At 39.9% G+C, this 19,353-nt stretch overlaps 1 protein-coding gene across 11 annotated transcripts in view; it reads right to left on the bottom strand.

Moving 5' to 3' along the window:
- Window positions 1–19,353, bottom strand: part of AGAP1 (ArfGAP with GTPase domain, ankyrin repeat and PH domain 1) — a 403,925-nt gene that overhangs the window by 180,022 nt on the left and 204,550 nt on the right. For 7 of the 11 annotated variants that reach the window (XM_068947773.1, XM_009685790.2, XM_009685792.2 and 4 more), the window contains exons 8-9: window positions 14,769–14,924; window positions 10,085–10,177 (exon numbers count right to left, since the gene is read on the bottom strand). In XM_068947773.1, coding sequence (XP_068803874.1) covers window positions 10,085–10,177; window positions 14,769–14,924 — 249 coding nt within the window. The remainder of the gene's footprint in view (window positions 1–10,084; window positions 10,178–14,768; window positions 14,925–19,353) is intronic. The other 4 variants (XM_068947772.1, XM_068947774.1, XM_068947769.1 and 1 more) reach the window with 1 other exon arrangement.

The following is a 19,353-nucleotide window of genomic DNA, read 5'->3' as shown; positions in this document are numbered from 1 at the left end:
TTGGAAAGCCACTCTCCAGAGACACCAATACTCGATCGCAAGCAACTATTTAGAGCCCTAGGTGCACAACGGCATCTCAACTCTTGAGTTGACTGGCTAAGTCAACTCAACCTGTCCTTTACAGGTGGATTTGCCTGATGCTGGATCGATCACTGGCCGCATGAGCCAGCTGCCTTATCTACGAAGGAGTCGACATAAAAGAATGGCAGCCTGCTTGGAAGATGCAGCAGCAAAATTTAAGACTTGCTTGTAAATACTTTCTTCCATGGTTTGCAAAAACGCAAAAGGTTCATGGAAGAGAAACCAAGATTCCTAAAGGTGGAACAAAAACTTGTATTGAGAAGGAGAAGCCTACCAGAAAAAAATATTGCTGAGAAAAGAGCTGCGGGGGGAAAGAAAAAAAAAAAAAAAAGAAAGAATGCAGACATGGGAGTACCAGTACAACTTAGGGCATTTATTAAATGGCATGGTTTTCTGCAGCAAGGAAGAGCTGGGAAAAATTTCCACCCAATCTGATTATTTAAACTAGGAAACGGTCTCATCAAGATACAAGTCCTGTTTATAGGTCTATCTCAAACTGGCATTTACTTGTCCATGATCACCTACTATGTACCCACATTAACATCAATAATTTGCAGGAGGTATCTGCATGACGAAGCCAAGTCTCAGTTATTTTCCCAGCTCCTATTATATAAAAGGATCTGAGGGGAAGAAGTCTCCTTCCTAACCCTAAATTCTTCTGCTCAAAGTGCCTAATTAAACAGCACAGAAAATGCAGTTATGCTGTATGTCCCAGAAGATCAGAGTTATGCATGATATTGATATTTGCATCCTGAACCCAATTTAAAGCCCAGTAAATTTGCAGTCAGAAATTCCATCCGTTTCTAAGAGCACTTAGACTAAAGGCTGCTTTTGTTTGTCTCCCAACTAACTGGAAAACAATTCTTTGCAGCGAGTACAAATCTGCTGATAATTCTGAACCTTGCGCTACAATTTTAAACCCCTCATCCAAAATGCCAGTGACACACCAGTTCACTCAGGTGATATTTTCTTGACATCTGTGCTGTATACAAGAGTCCATTGACCACTAAAGACTGGGCTCTCTCAAAATACGTTTGCTAATACCTTTTTTTCCTTCCTTGAAGAGGTACATACCATGACACAAGAATTAACCTCCACAGTAGAAGTGTAAAAAATGGGCACCTTTTTTTATTTTTTTTTTTTGGAGGATAAGTGTATCTGAGGGTACAGTTTTCTAGCTACAACTATAGTTAAATAAAGGAAAGTATCTAAAATTTTTATCCTCTCACAAATCATATACTTGCTTAAAATATACTGCTGTACAGCCAGCACAGACTCCACGGAATGCTTGAAAGCTAAGGAATAAAGAAATGTTTAACTGTCTGGCAACGTGTTGTCTTACTCTTGACTCTCAAAGAGAATGTAGCAAATCTGTTTAATGCACAGCAACAAATGAACAGCAATTGCAAAAATGCCCTTTTCATAACAGTGCCTGAGAACCAAAAGTAACCTTAAGCTCAGCTAAGTAAAGAGAAGGAAAAGTTTCCCCCCTGCTCTTCACATGAATTAATAAGAACTAAAACAGTAGGAGTTTTGGGAAATCCTTCAGAGTATGACAAAGATCAGAAGCCGCAAAATAACACTTTGGGTCACTGCATAAATGAAGCAGGAACTTTAAGATCGGAGCTCAGTAGATGGCATTTATTCAGAAAGTCATGCTACATAAGATACATGCAGGTACGGTTAAGGCAAGTAAATCCTAGAGGTTTATGGGTCCTCCGTAAGTTTTCCGGTGTCCTTGTTTTGAAATGTGCTCAGTCATTAGGTATGTTAGTCATGTTAAACTCAAAATAACTTGATTTTAAATGCACACAGAAGAGAGAAGTAGTAGACTAAGCCTTCACGCTCAGCAGCGAGTGCCAGGGCCCGTTACCACTATAGCTGGAGCATTCTGAATGAGTCCTGGTCCTGCCAGACCAGTTTTCTTTGCCCTGTCAAATTGGATGACCTAAGCAAGAGTAGATGCTCAGATGGGTGCTTATTTGTTCCCTCTTGTGGTAGACTCAAAGTAAACATTTACATTCATGAAACCTGCTGCAAAAAGCATTTGTGGTTGACAATGATGGTGAGTCTCAGCTCTGACACTTGCCTGAAGCATTATAGTGCTCTTCTGCTAGTGAGGACGACTAAGGAAATTGGTTTGACTGACTATACACGGCTCACAATTTCTTTTCAAAACCTATTTCAAAGATCCTACCATTGAACCTTGCTGAAACACTGTAACAGCTGTATAGACAGGCTCTTGATATTTTATAGGAAAATGTATCACAGATACAACGTTACTTTCTGGTTCAAAGGAAGCAACCATGACTACACAAAGTTGCTATTCCGAACCAGAGTCTCACACACACAACTGCACACAAAAATGCACCAGCCAGAGTTAAAAATTAAAAAAGGAAAATGAGGTTAGGAAGAGGAAAAAAAACTAGTCAAGAAGAGGCAGCACAGGTAGGACTGACCTACTACTGCAGTGAGCTGAAGAGAGCAGAGACAGGAGGCCAAGAGGCACAGAACGGCAGACAGACACGAGGTCAGAGAAATAACATGGGGCAAAATCCATTAAAAGCTCCAGAAGTGAAGCTTTAAAAACCTCTTTCTTAATCTAAGTCAAACAGTGAAGAAGATGAGAGGGAACAGATATTTACAGACCCATTCCTTTGGGCTAGAAGGTTAAAAAGATGACAATTCCTGGAATTTAGTGACCAGAAATTAGAGGAGAAATGCAAAAGGTATTGCCTAAGCCTCAAAATGCTGAAGGAAAAAAAAAAAAAAAAAGCTTCATGATCTAAGAGCCCACTCCACCCAATGGACCTTAGACCCCTCACCCTCCACAGCTTGTGTGGGTGCTGCAGAGCATGAGTTGGCCTGAGCTGACGGAGGTAGGCTGCTTGAGGTTATGAGCAAAGTTTCTCTCCAGATCCACATCATGAGTGAAAGCTAGAACTAAGTCCCCTAAAAACCAAGTTTCAAACAAGCTACATTTAATCCGCTTTTGCTAGTTGCTGCGATTGAGCTGCCTCTTCGTTGTTGCTTTTCTCCTCTTCCAAACTGCACCTTCTTTTTTTTAAATTTTCAACTCCCACTGGTGCGTTTGTGCGTGCAGTTATACGTATAAATGCATATGCATTAAAAGAATTCACTAGCAGAAGCTTTAATTAAATAGAAAACTCCTTCCTTTGGCTTTTTTAATATACCTTAAATGCAGCACAGAATTTTCCCTGAATAGGGAACCTTTTTACTAACTGCTCCAGTTGCATTCTTCTACAATTACCGCACTTGAAAAGGGACTGAAAACTGACAATTCAATGGCCAGGCTTAAAGCAGAAAAAGCCAGAGAGTTCTCAGGAGCACCCAAAATGATTTTTTTTTTTAAATTTTGCTGACAAGGGAATGTAAGTCACAGTACAACTTTTCAAATATTTCAGAAGTTACAGAACCAAAGCAACATTTTTCATGCAAAGAAGTTAGACTTCCACTGAAAACATTTTTGACAAAATGTTTTGGCCAAATTTATCACTACCTTCTTTTAGAACGCGCACCTGAATTTTATAAGTTTCAGCTTTGTTTACATCCATCTTAAGGAAAGACAGCAACATGCACATGCAGGATCCAAATTCTTTGTAGGAGGGGGGGAAAAAAAAAAAAATCAGTGTTTCCGCGACAAAGTTGTGCCATGATATTTGCTGACAGAGCTCCACAGGGATCTTAGCCCTTACCTAAAAATATTTGTCTTTTTTAGTTCAGAGTAAAAGAGATAAAATGCCTAATCTCAAACTGCTAGGCAAAGAGGTCATTTGAAATACCACCTCAAACCTTTCAGAGTAAAGCCTGAATAAGATATTCAACTTTCTCCATTAACAGAGCCATTTGCAAACTGATAGAAGTGAATGGATTCTGAAGCTCACCTTTGTAAGTCATGGATGGCAAATTTTTCAGTGTGTGATGCTAAACGTTAGAAAATTTATTTTTAAGCTAGACTTCAAGTTTGCTGTTCCTAGACCACGTGCCCAGGAGCTGTGCAGGAATTTGGGGGCACAAGATGTGCAGCCTTTCCCAGCGTAATCCCCTCAACAGCTATTTTGACCAAAGCTCCGGCATCACAATTTTGGGTAAAAGAACAGTCAAGGTTACACAGTCTGGCTGTATAATATAATATGAACATCTGCGATTAAGTGCAAATGCCAAATACAAGAATCTCTGAAAGCAGAAAGTCAAGGCCAGCTCTTACGTATTTATTTACACTCTAATCTGGGGGGGGAGGAGGAAGGGAGAAGATAAAAAAAAAAAAAAAAGAAAAAGAGCACACAGCTGCCATCCCCAAAACAGACCTCCCATCTGCCACCCACGATTTGCATGTCACCTTCTCCAGGCTCATTTGTACTTCATTAACTGCCATTGACTTAACAAGATTTATGCAAATGACACCATAGGAGCCCGCTAACTCCCACTGCAATCAAGTGATTATGTATGTACAATTCTCCACAGCAATGAAAAATTAATACATGACAAGCCCACTCACCGCTGAGTTGAGCTTCTTGCTTTTATTTTTCTTGTTGTGATTTCTTTTTTTTAATTGGAATATGCCCTACTGATAAAGATTTAGCATGACCACAGAAAAAGCAATCTTTCCAAAACATTGCAACAACAACAAAAAAAAACACGGTAGAAAGCACGTCACCCTAAAACATATAGCCTAATACATACTTCAAAATATTCACTCAGGCTACAAGTCTTCATTTTCAGAAGAAATGGTTTTGAATCGAGGATATTCCAGCTCAGATAAGCCAATCTCCCTAAACTTCAACTGTAGCGTTAGAAAAACTAAGACGACAGCATAAATATTTCTAGGACTTTTTACGGATTTTAACTTTGGGCTGGCATTGTTCTGGACATTTTCGGGCTCCATTTGATCAGCAGAGGGAATTAAAACAGCATATGAGCAAGCTTGCAGAAAAAAAAAAAAAGCAATTATGCTGAAAGCCAATCATAACATCGTAACCAATCGTAACATGTAAATGAAGTAAAAGTGAAGAATCTCTGCACAGTCTCTTATAAAACCTCCCAAAACTTGAATCTTAGCATTTTAGGAGGCATTTTTTTTTTCTTTTTGGAAAACGACAGCATTCGCAATTACCCAAAGATACTGAAAGCACAGAATTTTAAGGCATGCTGATACACCTAAACAGTACGTGGAAAGCTAGCTTCTCCATTTATAATGGATTTTTTACTGCCCTGAGAAAATAATCATCTTGAAATTTCACTCACCTTAGCAGGTTTTGGCAAAAGTTAGCACAGATGTGCAGGAATTCGGGCGCACAAGATGTGCAGCCTTTCCCAGCGTAAGCAAAGGCTTCAGGTATCCCCTCAACAGCTATTTTGACCAAAGCTCCGGCATTACAATTTTGGGTAAAAGAACAATCAAGGTTACACAGTTCGGCTGTACAATAATGTTAATTATTATATGCAATATATGTATATTAATACATGTTAAAAATATACTTAGTTGTCACTGCTTGTGTTCTGGGTTTCTCCCTCTACGAGTTTAAAATACCCATAAATATACACAAATTTTTAAACAGACACAAAAAAAAGTCACTTGGATGCAATACATCACCACAGCTAGAGTGGCTCGACAGCAGCAATACAGACCTGATCTATGAAACACTGTCGTTGATGAGGAGTTTAGGTCCGTCACTCATCTCCTCGTGCTTTCCAGACTTCCTAGAAAGTGGATCTTTTGAAGAGTTATTCTGTGCTCCCTCCCCACCATGCACAAACATACCTGACTAGTATCAGCTCTACCTTCCCCCCTTAGTATACCCTCTAACGTCGGAAGAGATCTCATACTCTTTCGCCAAAAAAGGACATTTCCACAGAATCACAGAACGGTTGAGGTTGGAAGGGACCTCTGGAGATCATCTAGTCCAACCTCCCTGCTCAAGCAGGGGCCTCTAGAGCATATTGCCCAGGATCACATCCAGACGGGTTTTGAATATCTCCAGCCAAGGAGACTCCACTACCTCCCTGGGCAACCTCTTCCAGGGCTCAGTCACCCTCACAGGAAAGAAGCTCTTCCTCATGTTCAGACAGAACTTCCTGTGTTTCAGTTTCTGCCCGTTGCCTCTTGTCTTTCCAATCTCCAATTAACAGATTTTTACACTGAGAAATACCGTTGCTGATTTTTTTGGCAGACCTCAGGGGGATAAGAACCACCTCTGGACAGCACAGGGAGCCAAACCAGTGGTTTCAACAGCTGAACGCTGCGACTTTTTATTTGTCCATATCAGATTTTTTTAATCACGTTTTTCAAACAGCGTTTGGCGTAAAGTGAACTGAGGACCCCACATTCACCATATTAGAGTTTCAACCCTAACTTTCCAATGGCTGGTTTTCTTTCCCCTCCTGCCCCAGTAAACCGGCTCATAAGCTTCATTGCACAATACCACTGACGCACTGATCTGCAACTACGAGCTTGAATTTATGCAAGAAAAGGTCTCTTTTGCCTTGCGCCAGAAGCATAGTCTTGCCAGCAGTTCTTAAACAGCACTGCTGTGATACGCATGGCAAAGAATCTACAAAGAATCAAAGAAAGTACTGACAACAGATATTAAAAAGGCCGAGTCACTACATGCTTTTAAAGACGTCCCGAAGGCATAATAAAAGAGTACGTGCATGAAGCTGGCAAAGGCATTACACTCAGTAGCGGCTTAAGAATGATCCTGCCGTCACAGGACCTTTCCCAGTCCTGGAGGTTACTCATGGTTCCAGCACAGGGTAGCACAGCAAGGTGACTTTTGGGCTAATAGGAGGACAAGCATTGGAAAACAGGGGGGCAAAAAGCTAAGAAGAAGAAAGAAGTCTTTAGACAAAATCATAAGATGGTTCTTCCTCAGCAAGACCGCAAACTGCAATCTGCACTGAACTTTCTGAAAAACGCATTTCTCTTTCTGGCCACTGACCATTTATTTGCCACTGAAACAAATCCAGATGGAAGGGGTTTGCTATTGAAATAAATACTGCCCCCACAAGCATAGTAGCGTGACAGATTATTAAAATTTTTAGGTCAGAAACTTCCTCCTCTCATCTGTCTTATTTGCAGTAAATGCTTAAAATGCAAAAAGACACCATCTTTTCTACCCATCAAGAATACAGGCACGTTGGCAATTTAATGCAATGCCACCAGAGCCAAAGATCTGCTGGTAGGAGCTGCCCTAAACACAGTCTGGCAGATCACTAGCTTTCCCCGGTCCATGGTCAGGCACCTTTTCCCACCGTGAAAGATAGATGACGGCTTGAAACAATACTGCTGGCAATCGAAGAACGCTTCAAACTAATATATATTTTTTAGAGAAAACATTCTCAGTATGAGAAACATTCTCAGTATGAAACACTGTAGAGAAACATTCTCAGTATGAATACACATGGCATTTCTGTTTGAAATTAAATGTTTCCAGTCAAAACCAAAAAAACAAAAAAAAAAAACATAAATGCCGCTTCCATTTTACGACAGGAAAAATAACTGAAGTAGGTGAGCAGGTCAAAGAAGCAGCCAGTTGAGAACATATTTAAAAAAAAACAAGAAAAGGAACATCTAAGCATAAATATCTCTCCTCTCCCACATCCCTTAAGCAAGTGGTTACAGGAGAATTATGTAAGAATTCACTGCTATAAACTAGGCTTATGATTTTTCAAACCATAAACTTCTTGCAGACTAGTGGATAATACCATGTTCCCTTCTGCCTCCTTCCTAGCATTCATTAATGTCCAGGGAAGGGGGGGGGGGGGGGGGAGAAAAAAAAAAAAAGATGCTTCACCACATCTAACAGTCTATCCTGTGCCAGAAGCATTAAATATAAGTTATTTGCTCTATTTTATGAAGTGTCTTTTCTCAGCTGAACACAGTCCTTTTTCTATTGCATCTTGTTTGAACTGCTAGATGATGATGGTCTTCTGATCTTCACTGAAAACCATCTATGAACTAGAAAAACTATGAGGTCTTCATGCCAGAGTATGGTGCAAAGCACTACTGAGAGGAGCCAGGCTACAAAATTGCAGGCCACTCAACCTCCCCTCTCTCAGCACCCCGACTAATAGGATACATCTGCTGATTGAAAACCTCAAATATTTGTTGAGGATTGTTTATACTCAGCAGAATGAAATTTCCACAATTGGGATTAATAATAAAAGTAAACATTCCCAAAAGACTGATCTTACTCAGCAGAACAGATGCAAGTATACTACATATATTCTGCAGTACGCAAAGTAAGGGAGAGCAGGAGAATTTTTCAATGTAGGTATTTCGGATGATTGTAGGGGGTATTTTATTCCAACCTGGCAGAAGACATTTACACTTAGGAGAGGTATTGTAAGATAGGCTTGCTACAAGTGCGTTTTTAATCAAATTCATTTCATACAACGGAGTTCTAGAAGAGAACAGTACGTATACTTCGAATCAATACTGAAGAGTTTATTCCTCAGTTTTTCCACTTATGTTTACGTTCACGGGCACTTTTGTTTAATTAGCATCACCCCCAAATTCTAGCCAGTCTAATCCATCTCATACCACAGAAAAGCTGGAGAAAGAAACTGCAGCTTGTTTTGAAAGCCTGGAATCTCCTCCCCTGAACACAGCGCCAAATATATTGCTCAGCTGGGTTCAAACTGCTAGTCTGAACCACAGTGCATTTGATTAAAATTTGTCTACTGCAGATTCACAGAGAGGATAGCAGCGTGGCTATCTGATGGGGCCAAAAAAGTCTTTTTATCTGCGTTTAAGAAAATCACGACAAGTAACTAAGAGTTCAGAGGCATCTCCTCCACCTCTGGTCTCCCTCCCCCCAGAAAAAGAAGAAAACCTCCAACCCAAAAACCCAACCCCATAGCAGAAGAACCAGGGCTACCTGACAAGATGAGGCAGGGACCGCGGAAAGATTTGGAAAAGCAACCAAGGAAGCAGCAAGCGACCCACCGGAGGGTACAAAAGCAGCCAAAAGACAGTTGAAACTCTCATGTGGTTTAAAAAAAAAAAAAAAAAAAAAAAAAAAAGCTCCTTTCACCTGGCGTTCATGCTCTCTACAGTAACTCACAGGAAAGCAAACGCTTGCAAACACTGTGGATGGAGGCTATTTGTGAAGCATCCCATACAAATGCTCAGCCCAGGGCTCTTCAGTGCACAAATTCGGTATAACTTAATTGGAAAAAGTAAATCACATCTCATTTACCCAAACACTTGGCATTAGATCCCAATCTTGCTTTTGCCTTACAAAGGAGCATTCGCGACAACAATTTAGCATCCAGTATCCGGGCTAATGAAAGTGCATTGCGGCTAGTAAAACAGACCAAAACAAATCCTTGAATTCAAGTCCTGTTGTGTAATGAGGAAGTTTAATTAAGGCCACACATTACAGCTGTAAATGTTCTCTTATATAATAAGGTCTAAATGAAACTGAACCTAATCAAAGTTACAATCCCTTCATTAGCAAATTACAAACAAGAGCGCACAGCTGACACACCGGCTATGATTATCACAACTAATTGCCTCGTTGTTACAAACCAGCCTGAAACTGTGTTCAGATGTCCGTCTGCGGTAGCAAATTAGGGCCACATCAGGCTATTTCTGCGATCACAAGGGGCTCTTGTACAGCGATCTGATTTACCCCTGTCGACTGGCAGCAAACGGCCCAATCAAAGCCCGCTCTACAAAGGCAGGCTTTGAAGCCAGCACAGCCTAGAAACGCGCTCCATATGCAGGCCGGCAGACTGCACTTCATTAGGCCTGTTGTCACATTTTCCCTCTTCTTATTCTAATGATCCTATTTTAATACACATAGGAACCTCTCCTAATTGATGTCAAGTGAGCGACTTCCACATTCATCACCGGAGCACATCAAACAAATCCTGGCGCACAAGGCCCAGCATCGGCAGGCTTACGACCCGAGGTGCGCCTCCGACTACGGAACGCAAAAAATATAAAAAAAAGAAAGGAAAAAAAATTTCGGCATACCTGTTTAATTGGGATTGCACGACCGCTTCCAATGCTATCTGTTCTGCTCTCCAGGACCTTCTTCTCTTTGTCTGGGTCACTCCCTTTCCGAGACTGCAGAGCAAAAAGAAAGTTTGTGCCCCGTTAAATGTGGCAGTTCACATAGAGGATGCCTGTTTTTTTTCCCCCTTTAGCAATTAAAAAGAATTATTCTGACATAGCAGTATAGACTCCAGGAAGGATGAGAGGATTCTACATAAGTACACAACTATCCCAAAACGGGAATTTTAAAATACCAGCTCTAGCCTTTCACCGTCCACTTGTTCAAAACGGCATTTATTTTTAAAGAGTAACAGTTTCGCTGCCCAAAGACCCAACAGATCAGAGCACACGTTTCTGAAGTCTCTCACAGCGGGTCCAAAAAAGAAAGAAGGTGCCAGCTTCTCACTAAGAAAACCTGACATGTGCATGTATATAATCAGTTATGGTCTGTCTCATATCAGATGTGTTTTGATGATGCTGTCTTGATCACAGTCATATTAACTTTTTTTTTTTTTTTTTTTAAAACTACTTTTGGATGATTAGAAAGCTGGAACTTCAAGAACTGGGGAGTGACTGACGCTGAAGAAAAGTTATCCGAACATAACAAAAAAACAGCATATGGAAAATTCAATCAATGTCTAAAAACTCAATTGCCTCCACTTGGCATCCTCTAAAGCTAGAGCTGCCTTAGGAGCAGGGGCTTGCAGGGCATACTTCACGGCCTTATAAAGTTACACAGGAATTTCAAGATGATGTTTAGATTCTGGTCCATTATTGGGAAAGAATGCATGAGTGTAGTGATTTTGACAGATTTATTTTATTATGAAAAAAAGGATCTGAGAGTCATCCTCCTTAATAACTGAACTGACAAGTGACAACTTCACTCCATTACTTTTCAATAGGAACATTACTCACACAATATTGAAAACGGGGAAGCATTTTCAGGTGCTTTTCAAATGCCAGATGATATATGAAACGAATACATTTGTGATGTCCAGCACCACAATGGGAAAGCTAATGAAAACCAGAGCAATACCAGACCCTGCTTTTGAGTTTCAGTGCAGCTTAAAGAGATCTTTGAAAGACACTGAAATTAGGAGCAAGATTAAAATCACAGCTCTTTACACTTTCCCGATTATACCGTTCAGCAGGCAAAGGGATGGCAGGAATAAAATTGCCCAGAGCAGTTGCCTTAGGAGGCGAGAGGAGGGAAGGGGAGGGGAAAAAACCCACAGAGGAAGACTTCAAGTAACACCATTCTGAGCAACACATTTACCCAGTGGGGAACCTGCGCTTTTCCCGGCTCTGCCGGGAGTAGGCTCCTATCACTAGTTACTATGGTTAGGGGCAATGGAATGACATGCCAGGGAATTAAACAAAGAATAAATGAAAGAAAGCAAAACAAGTGGGAGGGATGAAATCCAACGTTCAAGATAACTATTGTTCCTCTTCCTTCAAGACAGATTTCTGAATCCAAAAGTGCCACCTCCCAATAATAAAACGCAAAACAATGCTTCAATAGGGCGAAGCGTCCGTAAGTGACAGATTTTAAAGAAGCTCAGTGAAGGTAGCCAACTCCTTGGGAGGGAAGTTGCCAACTTGAATGTTTCTTTTTATTTGACTTTTTTTTTTTTTTTTTTAAAGAAAGGATCCTGTCTCTGAAAAGCAAACTAAATATCTATGAGCTGATTAAAAAAAAAAAACACACTTATCTTCCATTCCTAAAAAATAATTGCATCAGGAAATAATTCATTGCACACAGAAAGGAAATAGCTATATATAAAACATTGCCAAGTGCTGAGAGCATAGAAACCCAGGGATTTGTGAGGTAAATCGTTATAGCTGCTTGTAATCATGGAATACATAAATTTTTCAAGGAGAAAATTCAGTTGGGCTCTACTGTTTACCAAAACAAATTGCAGACAACAGCACCTTTCATAGGTGAACAGGAGAATTTGGGCATGACCAGAACTGGGTACCAACAGTTCACACAACCCAAAGGTAAAAAACACCACCTCTAATAACACATCCTGAGATAGAAGATACTAGAGATAGAGGGGTCATTTTAACAAAACAAGACATTCACCCAATTTTAAAATCACGTAAGATAAGTAATATTGAATATAAGATAGGAGATGCATCTTACTGTGCCAGAAGTTCATCCACCCCATATGTAATTGGGTAAGTACTTACAATTAGTTCTTTATTGAAGTTTACCTCATTTGCATCTTGAATCCTCATCTCTGCTATATGCTGTTATTTAGTTCTCCCTGATAATACCGGGCATAAAACACAGGACATTGGCCGTCCTGCTTTATTTGTTGATCTGTGTTATCACCATATTAGAAAGTCAGCTATGGCAACAATTACTTGACAGAAAACATTCATATCCGCTGAAATCATAAAGATCAGATACTGCCTATAATGCACTTAAATGCTTAAAATTCCCAACCTTATTCCAACTCAAACACTGTGACAGATTTAAGACAATCAGAACTATTTCCTACTTAACCCGATTTTCTTCCAACACTAGAAGACCTTCAAGGGGGAAACTAAACATACCCCCTTTTCTAGCTAACAAGGATCAATTTACAATCAAAACACAAATTTAAGTGATGGATGCAAGCAACAGTTTAGGAACAAGCACAGCAAAAAACCTAGGGCTACACAAAATATTTTCAACTTCTATCTCTGTTCATAACTACACGTAACCCGAAGTACAGATCATCTATTGGTTCAGTTGCATAACTCCAGGTTACAACCTGGCTGATACGGCATGAAATCTGTGTTGCAGCAGAGCCAGTGCTAAACACTTCAGCACATGTATTACATGGCAACTTATTAAACGGTCAATATGCCCAGATCTTAACAGACAGAATTAATTCATAAAAGCCAAAAAGTATTTTGCTTCTAACCACAGCACTTAATTTTTCCCCCCATTTTTTCCCCAGATATTAGACATGAAGACAACTGTCAACGTTTTCTCATATTAGCACGTTCGGTTCTCACTCTAAGCTATTAATTATTGCAAACCAGAGCTTTAGTCTATTTGTTTATAGCAGACACAGCTGCCTTAAAAGTCTTTTCGAACCTTTTCCTCGGTTGGGGGTATGCACGTTTCTCTTCACTCGCTTTCCCAAATTTATACCTACTCCATTTCAAAACATCCCCATTTTTCCAAATGTCAACTACATCTAAACAACCCTCATAGCATTTTATGCATACTTAAGAAACGGTTGGCAAATGCTTTTGACAGAAACTGTGGCAGCTCTCAGTTCCGACCATTTCCAAATTTATTGCTCTGCTTTCAGTTTCTAGGATGACACTGACATCTAGTGGAGTTAATAACCCACAAGTATTCCCAAACAGGGACAAGTATTCCCAGAAATAGGGAGAAAAAACAAAAATCTACACAACCACTACGAAGCATCAGTGCCAAATCCTGACGTGTTTTCGGATATCACTCATTTTTGCATGTTTTGGTGTTTAAAACTGAAGACAAACACATTTTAATTACTTTGTGGGCGTTCTAAGAGTAACAATTTTTAATCAAAATACCGTTTACAAGATGGGGAGATGAAACATGATCTCTGTGGAATGCTGTACTTTCACCCAAAACTCAAAGCCATGACAAACTTATTTATTATGAAATTTTGTTTAGGTTATGAGAAAATGGTCTGAGTTTTGTAAATGGTTTCCTGGATACAACCAAGGAGTGAGCTACCTCTGGGAAGTGAACATGACCTCATCTTTGGAATACAAGATAACATTTTTCTTATAATGATAAAGAAGATGCGGCTTTCTAAGTGTGCCTAACATGTAGCTACGGTTGCCAAAGATCATACATGCAAGCCCAAAGGAATTCTATGTTTGTCATAAGCGTGTTAAATTAGTGCCAAAAAACTGCTTACAACACCACAGCTATACACGCAATACCATCACAAAGCTTTCTGTTAGACTGCTAAAATAAGGAAATCATCACTCAAACGTTTATTAACACTTTCCAAACTACGTGTGCATAACATGTCGTGGTGGGCCAGCCAAGCTATTTAGTATGTTCTCTTGTTTCTCAGTGAAGCCAAAACCAGACGGTTTGGGAAGAAACAAGTCATTCTAATCTCCATCGCATCTTTTAGGCCTGGAAAAGGAAAGTGAACTGACACTGTAGAGTAATAAAACTAACAAGGAGTAGCTACCTTTTCAGTACTGCATGGAATGTCCCCAGCAAACTCTGACTTACACCTCTCTATAAACAGCAGATACTTCCTTAAGGCAGCTCAGGATAGCTGTATTCTTTAGCATAAGGTCCAGTTCTGGGAGCAGAAGCCCAGCTTTCTCATTGATCACCAGAAGAGGGAAGGCTGCTGAACCAGAAAACCTAGACAGATCTGCGAATTCAGGTCCAAGGCTCCAGAATTCAACCACAAATTCATTTGTTTCAGTGAAGTTCCCAGTAAAAAGAACTGTATTTAGTTTCTGTTCAAGTCCTCAAACAGAAGAACCCCACTGGTAATTCTAAGATGTTTTCATTTTCAATCCTACAGATCCATCTCAACACTTTTGTGCAGATTAGACCAGCGCAACTTAGCAGGGAAGAAGGTCAGTCCGTCATCACTGAGTACTACTTAAAACACAGCAACATTGTCTTCCTTGGCTCACTCACCGTGAAAAGGTTGGATCGGCGCTTGGACTGTTTACGGACAGGTGTTGGTGTGTTGGCAGTGGGAGGAACATCAATCCGTAGCTCCTTCTGGCTGGTGCTTGGAGTTGATGGGACAGAGGAGGAATAATCACTTAAACTCCCTCCTCCATTACTGGTCTGCAAGGATTAAAGTTAGTTTTAAACAGTGATACACTGCTTTCAAGAAATTACAATCCACAGCTGTATCTTATTTAGTCCTGATATCTAAGATTAGCAAACTCAGCTCAGGAAAATAGCAGGCCTACCCTACTGCCACTTTTCCACACATTCCATTCCAAGCCTTGAATTATATTTTCTCTTCCCGCTGTTTTTGAAAAATTTAGATATTCTGTTGATATGGCAGGTGCATTTTCATTCTACGCAATATAACTTTAATGGGATATAAAGAATTTCATTTGTTCTATTAGAGTAAGAGTATGCAAAACATTGAAAAAGCTGTAAATAATATTTCTCCATTTCAAAATTTGTACATCAACTTCTGCCTCAACCATAAGAAAAAATACCTAGTACAATTTAACTATATAGCTGGACTTAAGCCTTTTCTAGTGACATCGACTCAGAGAACTAATCAAGAAAATGAAAACAACTCAATGTTGTAAAACAGCTACTATGACAATAGAAAGTTCCTAACAAATTCCCTGAAGGCATGAAAACCACCAATAGAGGAATACAAAACTTTAAAGGAAGAAATTCTAATTCATTGAAAATAGACAAAAATGTAAAGTTACAGCAAAGTCTCATAAGGAGTAAAGTATAATTACTGAGTAAATGTGTAAAACAATTAATGAAGTAATGCAACAACTGACTAACAGCAGAAAGGAGAGGGTAACAGACAGAAAGGACCAAAAGGTGAGTAACATCATGAAATTTTAACTTTGTTTTATGACAGATTCATTTAAAGCTTCATTTAAAAAGGATGCGGAAATAGCTTGGAGAGAAAAAAGTACAGCTTTTTCCCCATCATATACAATATATCCTTTGAGGGTAACGTATATGGTGGTTGGGGACTGAGGTAGGCCAAGGATGGAGAATTCTGTCTGCCTTTGTAAAAGAGCACAACAGGAGAACAGCAGTGTGTAAAGGTTCTTGACCACAACTCACGGGCATTGTATGAGAGCAAAAATAAAGGTCTGTGATGCTCATGAAAGGGTGAAGGAGAACATCTTGGAAATGGTCAAGCTTCCTAACAGAAGTGAAAAGGAGGAGAAGACAGGGTATTCTCAGGATGCCTGAAGAGAAGGATTCTCCCATGACTTAACAACGTTACTTTGTAGTTCAGCAACTCATTGCAATTGCTGTAAAGTTGCATAAAAGGAAAGGAAGGAACTCTAGCGTTTATTCTTCTACATAGCTCCTGCGCTGGTGGCTGATTTTACGCACACATGAAGCTGCCACAGGAAGGAGGCACTCCTGCTGGGAGGCACCAGCAGGCACTCCTCACATAAACATTTGAGGCCCGTGTAAGCACAGGGTCAAGACACCAGCAGAGCAGACCTGTCAGATGGAACCTCTGAAGGAGAACCAATTAGGAGGCAATCCTTCTTCACATCATTCAGTCACTTTTTTTTTTCCCCAGGGATTTCAATTCCTCTTCTGATTCTTCCAGCCTTCCCAGATTTGCCTTTTTTTTTTCTTTATTTTTTTCAAGAAGGGGAGGTTAGAAAGAGGTATGAGACAAGGAGTCCATGTTTGAGCTGAAAGGCCAATCAATGCTGATAGAAATCCAGGAACGTCACTTCTGAAAGTCACTGTTTCTCCATAAATAACAAGATGCTCCTCATCTCATTTCTGGATGAGGAAACAGGACTTACAATACATCTGGCGAATTTCTTGATGGACAAAGTTTTCCTCTGTCTCCTCTTTAAAGAGGGGGAAAAAAAAAAAAGATAGTAAAATTTCATCTTGGCCTCCTTCTGACTGAATTAGAGAAGAGTGGCTGTCAGGAAGCCAGAGGTAATAGTCCCAGAACACAGAGAGGATCTTGACAGAGCTCTTCTACATTTTCAAGTGGACAGAGCAAGTAGCTAGCAGAATTTGAAGGTGGCCCCAGTACATAAGACAAAGAGATGAAAGAACGAGAGCTGTAATGACTATTTTTGGTATCCTACCAGGCACTGGGAACACAAGTGAGAAATGAACAGGACTGTTTGGGAACAAATGACCTTAATTTATCCCATACTAATTTTCCCTCTCTCTAAAGCACCTTGCTGAGATACCAAGTAGCGTACTAAACACGTAAGATAGTAAACAACCTGTGTGAAGACAAACACTGAACCTAAGGAAATCGGAGATTACCTCTCCAAAGAAATATAAGAAAGACTCTTGCATTAAAAGACAAACAAAAACTCAAAACACCACAAGAGAAAACATACATAACCAAGACACTAAAAGCACTCGCCAAAAATCTAACAAAGTTCAAACAGTCAAAGACTTTGAAAATTAGGACTCAAAACACTTGACATATCAAAGGTGAGGAAGGTAGTACAGAAACTGTAAAATGTGGCTAACAGTAGTTACAGGAAAAGGGTATCTGGAAACTCAACAACTGTAAAATAGCGCTTAGAGGAGAGCAAGGATGCTAGGAGAAGCAACTAGCATCAAGGAATAGCTTTCAGATTACAGTGATGAAGACCTACTACCCCCTTTGGCAAAAAGGAAACAAACTGGGGAAGTAGGAAATTGAGGAGAGAAAAACGTAGGGAAAGCAAGCAAGCTGGGAAAAAGGAGCTGAACATATTTAAGATTAAATCCATGCAGGTGCAAGGCTCATCACAGGAGAAAAGATGGTAACAAGTGATGAATATGCTGGAGAAAGCAAGATCGCAGGTTTGTGCCTCAAGAAATTTAGAAGCATCTTATACGGACAGGAAAAATACAGGAAGAAAGGATTCAAATGTTGTATACTGGTAACAGGACTTGAGCCACAAGCAATTGAAAATAAAAGGATGCAATTATGTTCCATTTCAGACTAACTTCACAACTATGCATCTTTTTGCATGCATCTTTTTATTTAACAAAAATAGACAACAGATTTACACCTAAAGCGCTCATTTCCCAGACAGAGCACATAAATTAATCCCTCAAATTTTACCTTTTCAATGCCTTTTGGCATCTTGGGGCATCATTTAACACTTATTGTGCTGACATACGGTCTCCCAAATTTTAAGTGAATTATTTTCCAGGAATGAGTAACTCCTAAAGGAAAATATATACACCTACATGTATTTACCAGTGTTAAAGAAATGAAACTCAGCAAGGAGGTCAGCCGTTCTAATCCCCAAAGACAGACCCTTGTACAGAACAAGTCCTGCAGGCAATGCCTTCTTTTCACACATCTAGTCCTACTGGATTTCTGACCTTGTAAATAAAATTACAAAGCGGTTTCAAAATAAGCCATATCAAATCCATTGTCAGGAGAAAAAAAAAAAATTTCAACAAAAGACTTACAAGCGGAAAACTTCAAGGCTTCCACAAAACAAAAGGATGGCTACCAATACTTAAAAAGCTACAACTCCGATTCAGGGTGCCAAATATTTATAGCAAGCACATATAAAACCATGTGGCTACTCTGAAATGCCTGGATAAAGAGAATGGGTTTGACCAGAATGAGCTCTGACATGACTTTCAAGCTACAGCCTGCACAGACAGTAGCAATGAAAAATGCAACCAGACAAGTACTTGGAAACCATATTCCTGGTAACATCTGAACCTAATGCACTGCTAACAGGAACAAAAGGCTGAGTGGTCTTCATCAGGCTGTTTGTTTGCACCAGATAAAAATTTAGAGACCATGCCGCATTAAGATTGCGGAAAGCAGTTTCCTGCAATCAGTATGCAAGCGTTTAATAACAAGTTCACTGAAGTGAAGTATGGAATTTAGGACACATGGCAATAGCTATAATTCACAGAACTTAACATTTGTCCAAAGCCATAAAAATCAAGTCGGTGAATCTGAAGAACAACCTTCCGTACAACACATGGAACCCAACACGTAACAGATACAAACTCAGCTGCTGACTGTCAACAAACTGGTCAAGTCTGTGGCAGCCAAGACCAATCAAATAAGCGCTCTAATACACGTAAGGATATTACACAGCTTCACATTACTTTTTCAATCAAGTTTTTACACTAGGCTGCCCTCAAGATACAAATGTACCTGAGATGGCAGCATAAAGGGCCTTTTCTGTGAATCACTGCCCTTATCAGAACCACGACAAAAGGGACAGAAGTCAATCAAACGAATCCTGGTAGGGTAACTATTAGGCTCAGTAGAACCACTTATACAGATGCATCCCTGTTTGGCTTTCTAGGCCAAATCGTGACAAGTTTTTTTGACCTTATTAAGGCAGCACGTCCATTCCCAAACATGCTAAAAGACTTTCGAACACACACAGTACAAACCTTCCCCCCCCCCCCCCGCTAGGAAGTTAGACAGCCTGATGGTCACTGACCTTCAAATACTGTTACAGAAAACTCTGAAAGTCTTTCATTTCAGGGATATATTGATTTCTAATGTGTACCTTGCGCGAATCGCCAATATTCCGTT

The sequence above is a fragment of the Struthio camelus genome, chromosome 6 (genome assembly GCF_040807025.1).
Source record: "Struthio camelus isolate bStrCam1 chromosome 6, bStrCam1.hap1, whole genome shotgun sequence".
Taxonomy (NCBI): Eukaryota; Metazoa; Chordata; class Aves; order Struthioniformes; family Struthionidae; genus Struthio; species Struthio camelus.
Note: the sequence above shows the minus strand (reverse complement) of the source record. Positions and strands in the feature narration are given on the sequence as shown.